This window comes from Hyposmocoma kahamanoa, unplaced genomic scaffold, assembly GCF_003589595.1.
Source record: "Hyposmocoma kahamanoa isolate Upper Pololo Valley unplaced genomic scaffold, ASM358959v1 63, whole genome shotgun sequence".
Lineage (NCBI taxonomy): Eukaryota > Metazoa > Arthropoda > Insecta > Lepidoptera > Cosmopterigidae > Hyposmocoma > Hyposmocoma kahamanoa.
The window spans coordinates 11,765,744-11,782,278 of record NW_020653851.1 but is presented as its reverse complement, the minus strand read 5'-3'; the positions used below and the strand labels follow the sequence as shown (position 1 = coordinate 11,782,278).

The window sequence follows — 16,535 nt, the reverse complement described above, 5'->3', positions numbered from 1 at the left end:
TTGAAGTGTGCAATTGTCTTTAATTTTCAATTGCAGATTTAAATCTTTCAATGCACTACTGTAAATTAGAAACATTATTTATTTTATTTTCGCATATAATTGCTGCTTGTCGTAAAGACAGAGTGCTCGCAGCAACTTCAGATTTACTACTCATTTATTCAGACTACAGTTTCACATTTCGTACAAAATAAGTAATAGAGGCACTTTAATACGTACTAAACTGCCCTACCTATTAGTATATAAAGTACCCAGCCAGTTCAAAAAAAAATATTATAAAAAAAAAATCGTTACATATTGCCCCAAAGTCACATGCAGTTTTAGTTATTGAAAATACTAAACACTTTATGACCTGTAGAACGACAACGGTGAACTGGTGAGCTGCATCATCGCATGTCTATTACTCACACGTACAAAGGTACGTTTCAGTGTTATCACAACTAATATTAAGTCAGAAGGTAATGGAGATAATGCAGGTGTATGAATGTGCTTTGTATCAAATTGCCCCGCTACCCCCTAATGTGATAGTATCTATTCTCTCTCCCCCCGCCCCCGCCCCTCTCTGCTTTCTCTCTCCCTCTCTCTCTCTCTCTCTGACTGGCCGTTACCCAATGTACGACAATTTGTAAAAAAATAAATAATTGTCTCGGATTGTCAAATACTTGCAAAATTTCAGATTGATTTTTTAATATTTTTATACGTTTATCATGTTCAAAACCAAGGATCATTTAACTCTATTTACTTAAAATAATTTAAGCCCAATATATTAAAAACAAATCAAAAACTATGAATGACTTTGGTCATTTAGAAAAAATTATAGTCCGCGAGTTATCATGCCGGTTGTGCCTGTGCACGGATGTGATGAAACTGAAGCCACTCAGCGCCGAAGTGAAACGTAAACTGAAAAGGCTCTTCGACATCGTCGTAAGTACTAAAGTATTTATACATATTTTTCACCTAATTATTCAAAACTACCTACTTTAATTCGTGTTTAATTTATACTTACATATATATTTTAATTATTATATTTTATTTATACATAATTACATGTAGGACTTATTTCTTCTTATTCCTTGTCCTAGGTTCGTACAGATGACAATCTCCCAAAAGCAATATGCCACGAGTGCCTCCAGCAAGTGAGCGCTCTCCATATGTACACAGTAAAAGTGGAAAAAACGCAGAAGTTTCTCGATTTTCATAAAACGAAGAACATAGAAGAAAAACTTAATGGAACAATGGATGCATCCAAACTAAATCCCATCATAACGCCTGTGCTACCAGAACATTTTGCAGTTGATAGAAAAATAAGTAACACCCCCAAACCCAAAACACCACCGGTTGCCGAATTCCAACAAGGCGATATAAAGACACCCAAAAACAAGCTTACATCTAAAAAGAAGTCTCCTTTAAATTTGAAGTTTATGGAGTCAATGCCTTTGGATGAATTCGCTAAAGCAGAGGAAGTGGATAAATCACTCCTGAATAGCGCATCAGTGGTAAACAGGCCATCTCGCTCTAGAACAACGCCCTCGCCACGTTCACCGACGAGGCAAAAAGAGAAATTAGAAACTGTTCAACATCTGATCGATCTCAAAAGCGACATTTTGGACCCCATTGTGCTAATAGATGGCAGACCTGCAAAGCACGGTGCCGCCTTAGACAAACAGATAACTTTGTTTTACAAGATGGAGTGTGGTATATGTCACGAAAATGGATTCCATTTTAGATCCTTGATGAAACATTACAAAGAACGGCATGGAGTACCTGGATACGTGTCATGTTGCGACAAAAAATTCCATTACTTTTATCCCAAAAAGATCATCGAACATATGGCATACCATCTTCAACCAAATATATTCATGTAAGTCTTGTCATATTGGACGACTGTTGCAAGTGATAGGCTGCTAGTTGAATATTTTTATCAGAAGAGTTACCAAGTTTAGAACTTATGAAGCGATTTCTTAATGCAGGTGTCCGAGCTGTCATCAGAACTTCCAGACCTCGCAAGAGCTCTCTGAGCATCAGAGCAACGGTGGCCGATCAGAAGGCAAGATTATTTGTCCAAGATGTAACGAACGCTACCCGACCTACCACGAACTTGGCTGGCACATTGTAACCCATCGAACTGACAAGATGCAATGCGACTACTGTGGCAAACAGTAAGTGTAATAGCAGCCTACACGTATTGGGGTAAACAGGCGAGAGAGCTCTTCAAACGTGGAAAAGAGCTTCCTTTTTTGGAACATAATAGCCCGGAAATTGCAATTTTTTAGGTAAAATGTGTTTAAGGCAACTGCCGCAAGTATATTTATCGTCTGATTTAATTGTATGATTGACGTTTTCTTGTCTGCTTAATTTTGTCTGGATGACTAGGCAAACTAATTTAAATTTCACTAAAAGGCGCTTACGAATTGCAATTAGTACCTAATCATGTAGTTTGAATTTGAGATCAATTTTTCTGCTTATATAATGGCATGTAGTTAAATGAGCGAAAGCAGCAGACAAAAAATCTAAACGGTCGTCTTTTTTAATGATTGATCCTCTTTCTCCAAGATATAAAATAAATTAAATCAATGGATATTGTAATTTGTTCTGCTACGTAAAAAGTGTTTGATTTCTATAAATTAACCGTGATACTTAGTTTTATGTTGAGCCTCAAAACTAAGACAAGTGAGCATTAAAAATAAAATTTAGATACTTAGTTATTTTTAACACTAAGTGAATGTTGATTATCCTTGTATACTAACATTATATTAATTATAATATAATTAGCCCTGGAAACATGTTCAGAAACGCTAGCAAATTGGCTTCTGGCTGCTTTTTCATGTACTAACCTAACCTACTGAAAGGGCCGCGCAACTAAGATTTATTAGGAGATCAATATCAAAAGATCTGGTTATAAATGTCATCAATCGTTAAAAGAAAAGACGAATAAAAAAAGAGGATCAAAAATTATTTTCGAATACCAAATATTAATTTAGTATGCTTAAATATAATGAAGTTAAGTGTTACCTTGAATGCAGTTCATTTATAATTTATCCGTAGATCAACTAATATAGATGGAACAATTATTATATATATCAAACATAAAAAATATAGTTTTTAAAGAGCACTTTTACAATAGCTCAATTATATCTTTGAAAATCAAATTCATATTATCCCCTTATATATACTCGATCTGGTTCATGGAAGTTTACTTTCGTCCTTAGGCTAAAGCATCACCACCGAAAGAAGACAATAAACCACATGGAAGCAGTAATACTATGTTCACAGTGTATACGTTCACTGAGAAATATAGAAAAACAAGAAAAAGAGATTGTGAGTAATCCTTGGACATTTTTTATGTTAGTGGATTATTGTTTAATTTTGTTGTGTTTGTGTCGTTGTATTATGTACTGTAAACATGTTTTGGTAATAAAGTTAAACATTTTAATGTATCATTTCATTACTCCTTCACAGAAAGAAAAAGTAAAGGCAAAGAGCAACGATGTGCTCACACTTCAAAAGCATAAGAAATTCAGACAAGCGATGGGACTATCGGGCGATGAGGACGCGTCTACGGACTAATTGACGCGGAGTGGCTTAAAAAAAATAGCAAATTTGTTAAAGTTTCTACAGCATCCTCAAAATTATATATCGGCCTCCGTACAACAAATACATATATATGTGTATATATATATAACATATATTATATATCATATATATATATATGTATTATATGGTCGTGAATTTGACCATTAAAAATAAAAGTGTTTATCATTGGTGTCGTGAAGTTTATTAGACATTTTCTATGAATCTTTGACTTAATTTATTCTAGCCTACGCTTCTTGACGAGAGCCCCTAGAAGATCAGAAATGGCGGGCAAGTTATTAGTCTGATCATTAGCTCCTGTATTCAGGTTGGACAGGGGAATATTGAGCTGGTTGGAGGAATTCTTTTGGCCCTTCATATTTCTGTGTTGCGGGAAACTGGGCATCAGCTTCGGATCACAGGCTGTAAAAGACATTTAAAATTTCGTAAATAGGACAACCAATATATAAGAAAGAACATGAAGACAGCAAAATAAAACATGCAGAAACAATACTTTTCCATGATGATGATGGCGTTCTTTAGGGGAGGCCTATGTTTAGCAGTGGACGTCTTTCGGCAGAAATGGATCACCAAGAAAGATGTAAGATGTAACATTCATCAGATGATGATGTTACATGATCATCAGATAATGTTACATGCGTCTTTTTATAACACTCTAATTCTGAACAGATTCTCCGTCAAATGAAATATAGTTAGATTTCTGCATGAAATATACTTACGCAACGGTTGCTCCTTGAAGTACGAACTCTGTAGACACTCTTCAGCAGTGGCACGCTTATTGGGGTCATACATGAAAAGGAAGTTAAGCAGACGCAGTCCGGCCGCCGAGAGCCAGGGAAAACGCTGCTTCAAATTATTGTATGGCTGTTGTTTAAGGGTGAAGTTCTGTAGAGCCGGCAGAGAACTGAATTCTGGCCAGATCGCATCAGATGGAGTACCTAAAATTTTCATTAGTATCAAGTAGGTTAATAACTAAGAATATAAATGCGAATGTAACTTCTATCTGTTACGTTTTCACGCGTAAACCGCTGAACCAATATTAATTAATTTTGCTATAGAGATAGATCAGACCTAGGAGAAGGAAATAGACTATTTTTTGTCATAAAAATAAATCTTAAAGGAGTTGAAATAGGGGACCAAATCTTGTATAGGGCACCAATAAAACTATGAAAATTAGTATAGGTACAGTACAGTATCTACTCGAAGTGCTTGTTATATGCAGACGTAGTCGCGGGCACTAGCTAGCATAAAATATTCCTCTCTACGAGGCAACCCCAGAAGTTGTCGAAGAAAACTTTCTTCGGCCGAGTGTCGAACAATCAAGTGTCGAATATATTTTTGGTTTTAGTGTTTGTGACTGTATTTGCACTTGTGTCATTTATTTTATTAATTTTTTGTAATAATAATAACGTACACCTCATAGCCCCGCACTAGGAAAACCCTGTATCATGGGTGCCGTGAACACACAGACAACCACTAAATTACATCCAAACTCCCGAGAGAAATAAACGTAGGCCATACAAATATTTCTGGCGGCCCGGAATCGAACCCGGACCTTAAGCGTGACAGTCCAGTGTGGTGACCGCTCAGCCACGCAGGCAGTTAAGTGTACGGAAGGAGGGTAGGAAAATTTTAATTGCCTGAAAAAAATTCAACAGATAACGCGCAGATAACGCGCAACAGAACGCAATAATTTTGCACGAATTCACCTTCATTAAGTTCACGGAATAGCACTTTACTTCAATTTTTTTTAATATGCAAAACTACTTTTTGATACAACCATTACAAGTCGAGTACTTGTTTGATGACTTTGATGATTTCGCTTTATTTCATCACCTCGCACCTTTATTTTTTTTGTAACTCAAATTAAATGTAGGTAGTCTGTATAAATTGTGCTAAGTAGCACACAACAACACTCATTAAATTACCAAGCAAATCCACGATAAGTTCAAGTTGCTCAATCTCAGTCCTGCCAGGCAATAATGGTTTGTTAGCCAGTAGTTCCCCGAGTATACAACCAGCGGCCCACATATCTAGTGCGGGCGTCTGCTTCGGTGACTGCAGTAGCAACTCTGGGGCGCGGTACCAGAGCGTCACTACGCGGGGAGTCGCGGAACGAGATGGTGCACCCAACCATCGGGCAAGACCGAAGTCCGCTGAAAATAATATTTAGTTTAGTTATACATGGTTTCATTGTATTTTAAAATCCTTAGTTTACGTTATCATTCAAATCAAACTAAAACACACTCGTCAAAAGTATCAAGCATGATTTTGCCAAGTACTGAAAATCAGGTTTTTTTAACCACCATTGATTTTTATGGGTCAATTTAATAAATAAATAAATTTTACATATTATTACTTAATTTTCATATACCTTACGAATCAAACAAAAAAATATACCTTGATTCTTAGACACTTTTCATGTGTGTACTTATTTTAGTTATCTGGTTTTTTATCGACGACCTGGGGGCCTACCACAACCTCTTAAAACAATATTACTTTAACCTTACATTAGACTTTTCGTACCATAACGCGCTTCAAGTAAGCTGATTGTAATGCTAAAACTAGGATGTTTTATTGGCAGCTTTGTGACTATTCATTCACTCAGCTCGTACTATGAAGCGACTTTAACAATAAAGTAATATTGTTCTTAGGTCAAATTTAGCAATGTCAAAATAGTTACACGGATGCAATGGATACAACATTATTTTCAGTTTTATTGTATTAACATTGATTTGTAATGATTAAAAGTCAAACTCATTTATTTACATATATCTCTTCAATATTTTGCTTATTTTTTATAGGAAATAATTTCTCGTTAAATAAAAATACGCGATGTTTATTTCGTAAAATTATGACAGCGGCATCTATATGCTCCTTGGCGAAACTAACAGTTGACACCAGACTATAGTACCAAATTCACGACGTGAATATCAAGACTCGGCTTGTTTTAATTATTTTTCTTCATGAAAATGCCGAATAATTATTGAAAACAACGTAATTTTAATAGATTTTATTATTACATACTTTTCTTTTTTTAACTCAAAATTCTCTGAATTTAAATAACATTAAGTACTTAAACATTATACTAAGATAAGACGATTCGGAACATCAAAAAAATAAAGAGATGGCATTATGTAGTTCACATAGCGTTATCTCATTCCTATTTTTAGTAAGGAATAGACAATATTGGGAAATCATTCGTTCTTTCAATCACTTTTGCAATAATACATTACTTGGTAGACAGGTTCGTCATGGTACGAATACGAGTAATATATAATAAGCTTACTTTAAGCTTATATTGAAATAAGATTGTTTTTGGAAAGGTTATGGTAGGCCCCCTGCGTGGTCGTGTGGCTTGCGGTTGTGACGGTGTGACCTCCTTACACCGTCATCGCACCTCTTTGTATCGCCTCTCTCCTCTTGAATCTTATCATTTTTTTTATTTTACTTGTATTTAAATTTTAAATTTGAATTGTTCCATCTTCCTTCACTTTTTCATTTTGTTTTCGTACCACGGTCACTCCCAGCTCGACCGCCACAACAGTCAGAGCCGCTAATAAGCTAATTATGTGTTATAATTTATAAGTGTACACCCTTCATGTATCTATTTCTGTAATTCAGGTTTTCGGCCCATTTAGGGGTAAGTGCCTTAATAATAAAGTGTAGAGTGTTTTATACTGTTATACCTGTTTTTTTTTACATTTACCTTTATATTGTTACAGCCTTTCTTTAAACTTCACTTCTTTAATAAATTTTGTGGATCGAAAGTTTCCCATTTCATTGCCGTGAACCTGTTCACGGCTAGTTAGGGTTACAACCCTTTCACGGTTGTCATGGTGTCTATATTGCTTCGAGTCCAGGTGTTTGTGATACTGTCGTTATTTCCGGATTCCATAATAAAAGTCCTTTAGTTCCGCTCTTTGGAATCAGAGTGACGTACGGGATGTTGTCCAATATTTATTTAGTTATAGAATTTTAGTCTCTCATTACTTCCACATTATACATTAAATGCATTATTTTTATTCGCTTATTATATTAATAAAAATCATACGAAACTATGTTTTATGCAATGTAAGATAAACTATATAGTTTTCCCGCACATAATAAATTGACGTAAATCCACCGCGTCTCTGTTCATTTTCATATTTTTAAAACTTTATTCCTAATGTATCATGAATGATCAGTTACAAGCTGAATGAAACTCCTTAACAAATTATAAAGATAGATATAGAATTATCTTACCAATCTTAACACATCCCTTATCAGTGAGTAGTAAATTAGAAACTTTTAAGTCTCTATGCACAATGAAATTAGAATGCAAGTACTTGAGCCCTTTCAGTACTTGTAGCATCAAACATTTGACTTGCGATTCGGTAAATGGCGAAGACATGTTGTCCAGTAGAGAAGCTAGATCTTGTTCACAGTACTCCATTGAGAGGAAGATACTGGAAAAAAAATAAAAACCATCATAGGTGTTACAATAATAAGGTTACGAATTCTGCCGTGAAAACCTAAAATATAGTTAAATAATACTTGATAATAGTAAAAAACGCATGCATTTTTATAAATTTCCCAATCACAAGACTATTTTGCCACTGTACAACCGTGCTTAGTTGCGACTTGGGGTGCACGAAAAGGGCCTCGCCTCACGCAAAAAAATTTTAGAAACAACTTTCAACAACACAGTTCTATTATGTGTCAATAGATGGCGCTTCAAAATATTCAAAGAGTTTTGATTTAAAGAAAGTTGGTTTTCGAAGTAATATGCATCTATTCAGTATGACAAGAAATTATTTAAGAACCATAAACATCGAATGTGCATGATTCAACGTAAACAATACAGTGATAGTTTATTTTTCCATAATCAGATTAACATGTGCAACTGAGACTGCAAATGTATATCAGTTGATCTGTTACACAATACAACGACAATGCAGCTGTGAAGATGTAGTTTCACCAACACATTCAAACTTACACGAGTGTTATTTACACAACTACAACTATTTGAGCCTTATCTACCAAACGCACATTTCATTATGTTACAATCATTACCCAAAAAAGATTAGCATTATCTACCAAACACACATTTCATTATGTTACAATCATTACCCAAAAAAGATTAAACTAAATATTGCACAAAACATACCTCTCCAAAGAACGGCCAACAAGAACCTCTTTCAACTGAACAATGTTCTCATGCCTGCAAGACATCAGCACTTGAATCTCTCTAAGTCCACTCAGAGGTAGACCATCTTTCTCAACGTCCATTCTTACTTTTTTCAAGGCCACAACATTGTTGTTTAACTTGTCTTTTGCTCTGTCTGTAATAGGCCATTTTAAAACAAGAAGTGAGTTGTAATTGCTGTAGTATACATAGAAATAATGAACATTAATCAAAAGGCACTCTTCTTCTTGGCATGTTTCTGACATTTATATTTGTGAAAACCAGTACTTAGCGATTTACACAAAAGGCATTGTGTATAGGAAATCTGTTCATGAAATTGTTTCGCGTTTGTCGAATTGGTTAAACATAATATCATTCAATACAAAGGTAGAGAAAAATGTTGTTTGAGGATTCCCTGCTTGAGATTGACACCGTTTCACGGTGATTCACGCTCCATACTAAGGCGGTCATAAATACGTAACTCCGAAATTATTATTTTTTTTTTATTTTATTACGTTAAAATATGATTAGGTAAACGTAAATTAATAAAATTATACATTTTAAAAAAGATTTGACAATATTTAGGTGTAAAAATGTCTCGCAGTAATTTTGTTTTTAGACGATGTATCTAAAACATTTTATACTGCGACTTTTAATGGTAAAACTGTGTAAATAATGATTATTTGTATTAACAATAACCACAAATGAATAAATTAAAACAATAAAAATACATAAAAAAGTTCATTTTACAAAATACAAACAAAACACAAATTATACCAAAATACATTAAATCTCAACAATATTAACTTTAAATACATAACAAGTCTAATACAGCTTTTGACAGTACACCTTTTTTTTTAACAGGTAACTTTCGTAGACCTGTTATGAAGGGATCTGAATGAAGAAGCAGCCTATTTACTAAATCTGTGTTGGTCACAATGCGACACATTTTACGCGTATGATTTTTTCTAAAAGACTTGATGTATTTGTTAGTCGCTTCAGCTGCTTCTTCAGACAACTCTCCGATTGACAACAAACCGTAATCTATAACATTAGCACCATGAATTAGAACTTTGTGAACGGAAGCAGGCATGTTATACCACGGATACTCGGCAACTAACTGCCGAGCCGTCTCTAAAGCGAACTCTTCGAAGTTCGTCTTATTAATATTATATCCCGAATTTAAACATTGAAGGATGATCCAGCAACGATCTAGGAGATCCTTCTTGATCCCAGTAATTTCAGCGGAAATTTCTGAATTCGAGAAAAACCGCCTGGCTGTATTACCATCGTTTGATGTTCCGCTTCCGCCACTTTTAGGCTTATCCACTATAAGCCCTAATCTTTCTCTAAATTGAGTCTGAACATATGATTTTTTTGCAGCAACAAGCATTTTGTCATTAGCGGACCTAGCTTGCCATTTCCTAACATCTAACTTGTACGCGACATGAACAAAATATTCAAAAAAACGTATTAACGCGTGAAGAGGTGATAAACCAAATTCATATTTACTCTCATCGACTTCCTTATTTAAACATTCGTCAATTTTGTTCATTTCACTGGGCAAGGCGTTACAAATAAAACATTTTGATGAAGAAACACCACTAAGTGCATTACACACTTTACCATCTACCATAGTAAGTTGCAAACAATGAGTAATGCGATATTCGCGATCTTCTTCCTTGAAAACAGTAGGCTGCAAGTTCCTTATTTTATCTTTAAAATGAGCTTCTTCCTCAACTGACACTGCAGTCGATTCCTTCAAATATCGGAGGCGTATAGGACGACAGTATCGAGTTGATGAAGGACGAGGATTTTTCCACAAAACTACTGAATTTTCTTTGTTATCTGTTGTCAAAACAAGCTGAAGTGGCACATACGAAGTAACAAACAGGCTACTGTCTTCAAGAGTGGAGTCAGAAAAACACTGTTTATATTCTGAATGCCCTGTACTGCCATCGAAACCCCATTTCCCTATCAAAGATATCTTATCTAGAGACTCATTAGGTACACTATCCAAAACATCTTTTTGAGACTTGAGAATCCGATTGGCAGTATGATCTAATAAACTTTGAAGTTCGACTTCGGCGGATGATTCTGTAACAGTAATATCTGAAGGATAACAGTGTTTTTTAGATTCCACGACACTTTGGTAAGATGGGAAAATGGTTTTTGAAAACTTATTGTCTATAAATTTCTTTACTAATATATATTGATGTCGAGTTAACTGAGCTTCAACAATGAGCGATAAAACTTCGCTAGAATCGATTTCAGGACAAGACAAGCTATCGGACGCATTGAGCAATGACTGTACAAGAGAAGGGTCTTGGTTAGACAAACTAGCCAATCTTCTCCTTTTTGTACGTTTACTGGTGTCGTCAAAGTTAATTCTCGGACGGCCATGCGATGAAGAAGTTGATGGTTTAACTTCGTCAAAGGTCTGAGATACACGTAACTCAGTTCGCTGTACATCAATATTTTCAACGACATGCAGCCAATCTGAATATTTTTCTAAGAATTTAGATCTAGTACGATTCGACTTTGCCCAGTAGTGGGAAATTCGTGTACAAATATTCTTAATTTTAAGGCTTAAAGTCTCTAAATCAATATTTTCGATGTCGTCAGAAAGGGATGATGTTTCGGTCAAAGTGCTCAGGACGTGTTGCATTTTTTCATTTGGATTACCCACTTTAGAGTGCCAAATATCAAAAATTGTCATCCTCGATACAGAACATTTGAAAAATGTACCTAAAACAATATGAAAGCTGAACTTAAAAAAAAATTAAAAATTCAATACTATGGACATGCATACTTTGACACCCCTTTAAGCCAAGAAGAGGCAGCAAGATGCAAATGAAACTTATAGCTCTTAATAAGGACATACTCCTTATTCAAAAACCATATACCTCAGGTGCAGCTCAGCGCAGCCAAAAGTTGTAGGTCTAAAGGAAATTAAGTTATGCCAAAAATTTTCACCAAAAAACTGCCTTCAATAAAAAAATTATATAAAAAAAAGTATGCATAAAAAAAATTTAAAAAAATTGATAATAAAAGTACATACCATGCTCTTGGATCTCCATGCTTTCACAACACGTAAACACTTGATTTGGAATAGTGACACTCAAAAACAAAGTGATTAAGTTTCGATGACTCACACGTGGTGATAATTAGTCTCGCGATGCGCTCACTTCCGATGCACAAAAGTGAATGATAACGTGACCTAATTACATTGATATTTATAGTTTTTGGAAGCTTGTTAACTAGTTACTAACTTAGTGAGTTGATCTAACCGGGATAAGCCAATGATTTTTTTTGATTTATGGCCTATGGGGGAATCACAGTGCGTTTGGTTAAATAATCCTTAAATATATTTAGACTGGTTCCACGAACTCCGATATATTCCATTTATTTTCCACCAGTCTGGGGACAGAAACCGTGACAAATGCCTTAGACAGGTCGAAGAAGATACCATAACATTTACTTTTGTTGTCCAGCTTATCAACTACACTGTTAATAAAGCCCGTAACTGCATCTTCAGTAGGTACCTGATCTAGAACGGAAACCATATTGATTTTCGGAAATAATGTTATACTATTCAAGATAACTGATTAAGCGATTATTAAGTATCCTTTCAAATATTTTAGATAAACAACTGAGTACTGAGATGGGTCTATAATTATAGACAAGACAAGAGCCTTTTTGAAAGGAAAAACTCCAGACGAAATGGGAAGATTGCAGAGATAAATGATTGGGAGAATAAGCATATTACGGGAGTTTGATGACCTTTGCCGGAATACCATCCCATCCGACGGCGCAGTTAACAAGCATTGACACAATTATTACCTCCATCTCTACTTCATGCAGTCGAGGTCTCGAATAACGACTTCACGCATTAACTGCATGCAGTCGATCTCGGCTGCATGCAGTCGATCTCAGTTAATGCGTGAAGTCGTTATCCGAGACCTCGACTGCATGAAGTTGATAACGACTTCACGCATTAACTGCAAACATGCAGTCAATCTATTAGCAGCCTTTAGACACATCGACGCATCAAAATCCTAAAAAAGAATATGTGCTCTAATGATCAACAGCCAAAAAAGCGATTTCTCTAAAGATCTTTGGATTTAATTTAGTCATAATCTCAGTACAGAGTACTAAAAAAACCGACCTCAAAAGTACGTGGAATTACATATAATTACCAAGTTTTATTGAAATCTGTTACCGGAAAGTGCGCAAACCCGGATTCATCCCCTAGTTCGCCACTATACGGGATTTGACCCAGGAGATAATAAAAATCGGTTCCCACTACTCAAAGCATGTTGAGAGAGAAAAACGCCTTGAATTGGAGAATAGCAAAATCAACCATTAAAATAATTGCTCGTTATAATAAAACTTTGGCGCTATTTATAAAAATGAATCTTCATGCGTGAACAGCCACTCTTAGAGGTGGATGATTTTCTTCAAAATTAAATGGGACCACTATGGAGGTACCCTCTTTCCAACAAAACAAGAAACATGAAAATCGGTGCACAACTACCGGAGTTATTTATTTATTTGATTATAGACGAGCAGCTTTCGCTGGTATGTATACATCACAGTGTTGAAATTTATATCGTTGTTAGTGAATCAGTGCTAAAAAAGTGAACTAATTTTTAGCACTGATTCACTCTTTCGTAGCGAGTTGTCGAGCTTGTTTGTGAAGGCATTAACAGAGACAGCAGAACTAACATCTTCCAGTAGCATGGTCCAATTGTGCACCACTCTATTGCTGAAAAAATTGTGTGCAGCAGGAGTTTTGGAAGGTGTGCGAACTAGTTTCAGATGGTGACCACGTGACGGTTTAAAGTTTTCTTTTCTTTTAAGGATGTTTTGTATTGCCGATAGATTGTACTGACTCATCAGAATTTTATAAGTCTCAATGAGGTCACCACGAATATCGCGTAACATACATACAAAAAAAAACCATAAAGTCGAATTGAGAACCTCCTCATTTTTTTGAAGCCAGTTAAAAAGCAATAGGTATTTAAAATCGATTTTGGTGTACCATGGACACATACATAGACAACCACAAATTACACATAAACTCATGAGAGAAATAAATGTAGGCCATACAAATATTTCTCCTGGCCCGGGAATCGAACCTGGGACCACTGCGTGGCAGTCCGACATGGTAACCGCTAGACCACGGAGGCAGTAACCTTTTGGCCACGGAGGAAAAAAGAATGATAAAAAAATGTGATGCAGATGAAGGAGATGAGCATCATCATAAACAGGATCTCAGAGAGAACAAAATAAATGTTTTTTAGTGTTTAAGCTCATAATAAGACATACTTAGACCAGATCTTGTGCCATGTATATCGTTATATTTTTGAAAATTAAAAATTGTATGTCAGGCGTGACATTTAGATAACCAGAATATGCAGAGGTGGCATACAATCAGCACATCACCAACATGGTACCAGGTGGGAGACTTCTTTCTTTGAGAAATAGGTGGACCAAATTTTAAAATCTAAGAGGGAATAATTTGAACATATATAATATACATATTTTTTTCTTAAACTGACTTTTAGGAAAAAGTTTTAAGCAAAATTTCATTTCATTATACAAATGTCGAAAAATGCAGTCTTCATTGCGACTCTGAAATCTTCTAAATACTCCACATGAGACAGTATCAGTGGCAGTCAGCATAAAACACTGCTTAAATCAAATACCAAGTTGACAAAATTGTTTGCCAGTAACAAGGCTAGGCAGTATTTGACCTAAGTATTTGTAATTCAGAAGCATCGGAACAAAAACCTCATCGGTCACATTTTGACTTTCTTCTTATTAATTGCCAAATGGTACATTTTGTTCAAGTCTATGAATAATTTATCCAACCCAAACATCAACCACTAAATATGCTTTAAAACTATGTTTCAAATGCACGGATCTGAACCCAGTGTAACAAATATTGAATGAAACTAGACGAAATTAGAATCAAGGTTCATCAGATTTATTGGTTTTTGTCTGGAAACTCCTCAATCGAAATGCGTATTTGAAATAAATATATGTAACAGTCAAATCAGTGTCGAAAGCCAAATACTAAATGCAAAGATCTTTTTGAAATTTTGTTGACTTAGAAAACTCAACCTATAGCTTACTTGGTAAAGCAATAGAGACAGAATCGCAAGATCGCAGGTTATTTCACAAAAAAATAAAGCAAGTCAATAATAAATATACATATTTTGCATTTTTTTAACACAATCCAATCGCTATTTAGAGAGTATAACAATGCCCAATATAATTAATGGTAATTATTTTAAATGTAACAAGACCATTATTAAAAATTACTTACATACAATACCATAAGTACCCTCTCCAATGCGATTCAATTTTTCGAATTCTCCCACAAATCGGCAACGGCCCAGCTGAAATGAAAATAAAGTATCACTCATAACACAAAGATTTTTAAGGGGTAGGTACATAATGTATTGGTTAGGTTTACGCACAATGTCCTTTTCAGGTATATCCATTGTCTTCCCAGTTCTAAAAGAAATGAGCACCCCTTTACGTGGAGTCGGTCCAGTTGGATCCACGACATCCTGAGTCGAAGGCTTTTCAGAGTCTGAAAAACGATTCAAAAATGATGCGAATTTTCAATACCAACATTGTTATGTTTAATCAACACAACGTTGTCAAAAATCAAAACTTTACTTTGGGACATGCTTCGCAATAATATTTTGTTTCTTGAGTAATCCTTTTATTCTTTATTTTATACGAAATTATCCACGTACAACTACAAGCCAATTTCCCGTCCCCAAACAAAAACAGCCGGTTGTAGTTGTTTTTTCAATTCTTTGAGTAAAGGACAAGGCAAAGGTTTCGCACAATACAGCCAAATCTCAAAATCTGGGTAAAATTTTGCTTCTTCTATAAAAAAATTTCCGGTGACACCATGACAGTTGACAGTAGAGATATGAAGTAATGTGAGTAATATTACAAAAGTGATATCACGCGACAGCGTAATGTGATATCACGCATCATTTTGGAAAATTATGCATAATTAATAACATCACCCATTGTAATTTCTGAATTGGAAATTCAGAATAAAACAATTGAGATCATGGTTTCATGTAGGCTTGAGTAGTTCATGATCTAAGAACTATTCGGAATAATGCAAGTTCTAGTTCTAGAAATGCGTTTCATAGGTTATGCTCAACGCATCTCATTTTTAGGCCATGTGATGTTGTGGGTAATAGTGATATAACAGTGCAATATCCCTTTTACGGTAATGTAAAGTGATATCACATTATACTTTTCGAGGTATTGTTTGCGCGTTTAGTTGACAGTTGGTTCAAAAACTTAATTCAATTCCACCTTATATGGTGGAAAAAAGAAATTCCATAGTCTAAGAATTCAACCCAATACATTCAAGCAGAAGCCATTTTTATAAGAGGGTGTTTCCATTCCACAATATAAAAGAAAATTATAGTAATAATTTATTATGCGCACGAATTTCAACTCATCATTTTTATTTTCTATGTAAATAACTCCATTTTCAATTCTTAAAGCAAATTTTACTTTTTAAATAGAGATTTGTTCAAATATATCATTAATTATTATATTAAAATATCAGGTAACCCCTTAATAGAGCGAAACGGAGCACTACCTACCTACTATTTTGATTTGCTGTGGCGATATTTAGCCAAAGGAAAATACTGTGCTTCTATTGTGAAAATTGCTATACTAGATATAATAGACCCTAAATGATCTTACGTATGAATACGATTTAATTTGATCT

The 16,535-nt window shown here is 34.9% G+C and overlaps 2 protein-coding genes across 2 annotated transcripts; one reads left to right on the top strand and one right to left on the bottom strand.

Moving 5' to 3' along the window:
- Window positions 1–753: 753 nt before the first annotated feature.
- Window positions 754–3,617, top strand: LOC113230383 (zinc finger protein weckle-like). The gene is made up of 5 exons (XM_026464290.1): window positions 754–921; window positions 1,080–1,858; window positions 1,968–2,156; window positions 3,207–3,315; window positions 3,457–3,617. The coding sequence occupies exons 1-5, from the start codon at window positions 784–786 to the stop codon at window positions 3,562–3,564; spliced, it is 1,323 nt and encodes a 440-aa protein (XP_026320075.1). The 5' UTR covers window positions 754–783; the 3' UTR covers window positions 3,565–3,617.
- A 142-nt stretch (window positions 3,618–3,759) lies between these two features.
- LOC113230257 (cyclin-dependent kinase 10) lies at window positions 3,760–15,473 on the bottom strand. Its single transcript, XM_026464104.1, has 8 exons — window positions 15,449–15,473; window positions 15,244–15,359; window positions 15,090–15,162; window positions 8,738–8,912; window positions 7,834–8,036; window positions 5,517–5,744; window positions 4,308–4,526; window positions 3,760–3,990 (listed from the first exon to the last, which is right to left on the bottom strand). Exons 1-8 carry the CDS (start codon window positions 15,456–15,458, stop codon window positions 3,806–3,808), a joined length of 1,209 nt encoding a protein of 402 aa, XP_026319889.1. The 5' UTR covers window positions 15,459–15,473; the 3' UTR covers window positions 3,760–3,805.
- Between the last annotated feature and the right edge of the window lie 1,062 nt (window positions 15,474–16,535).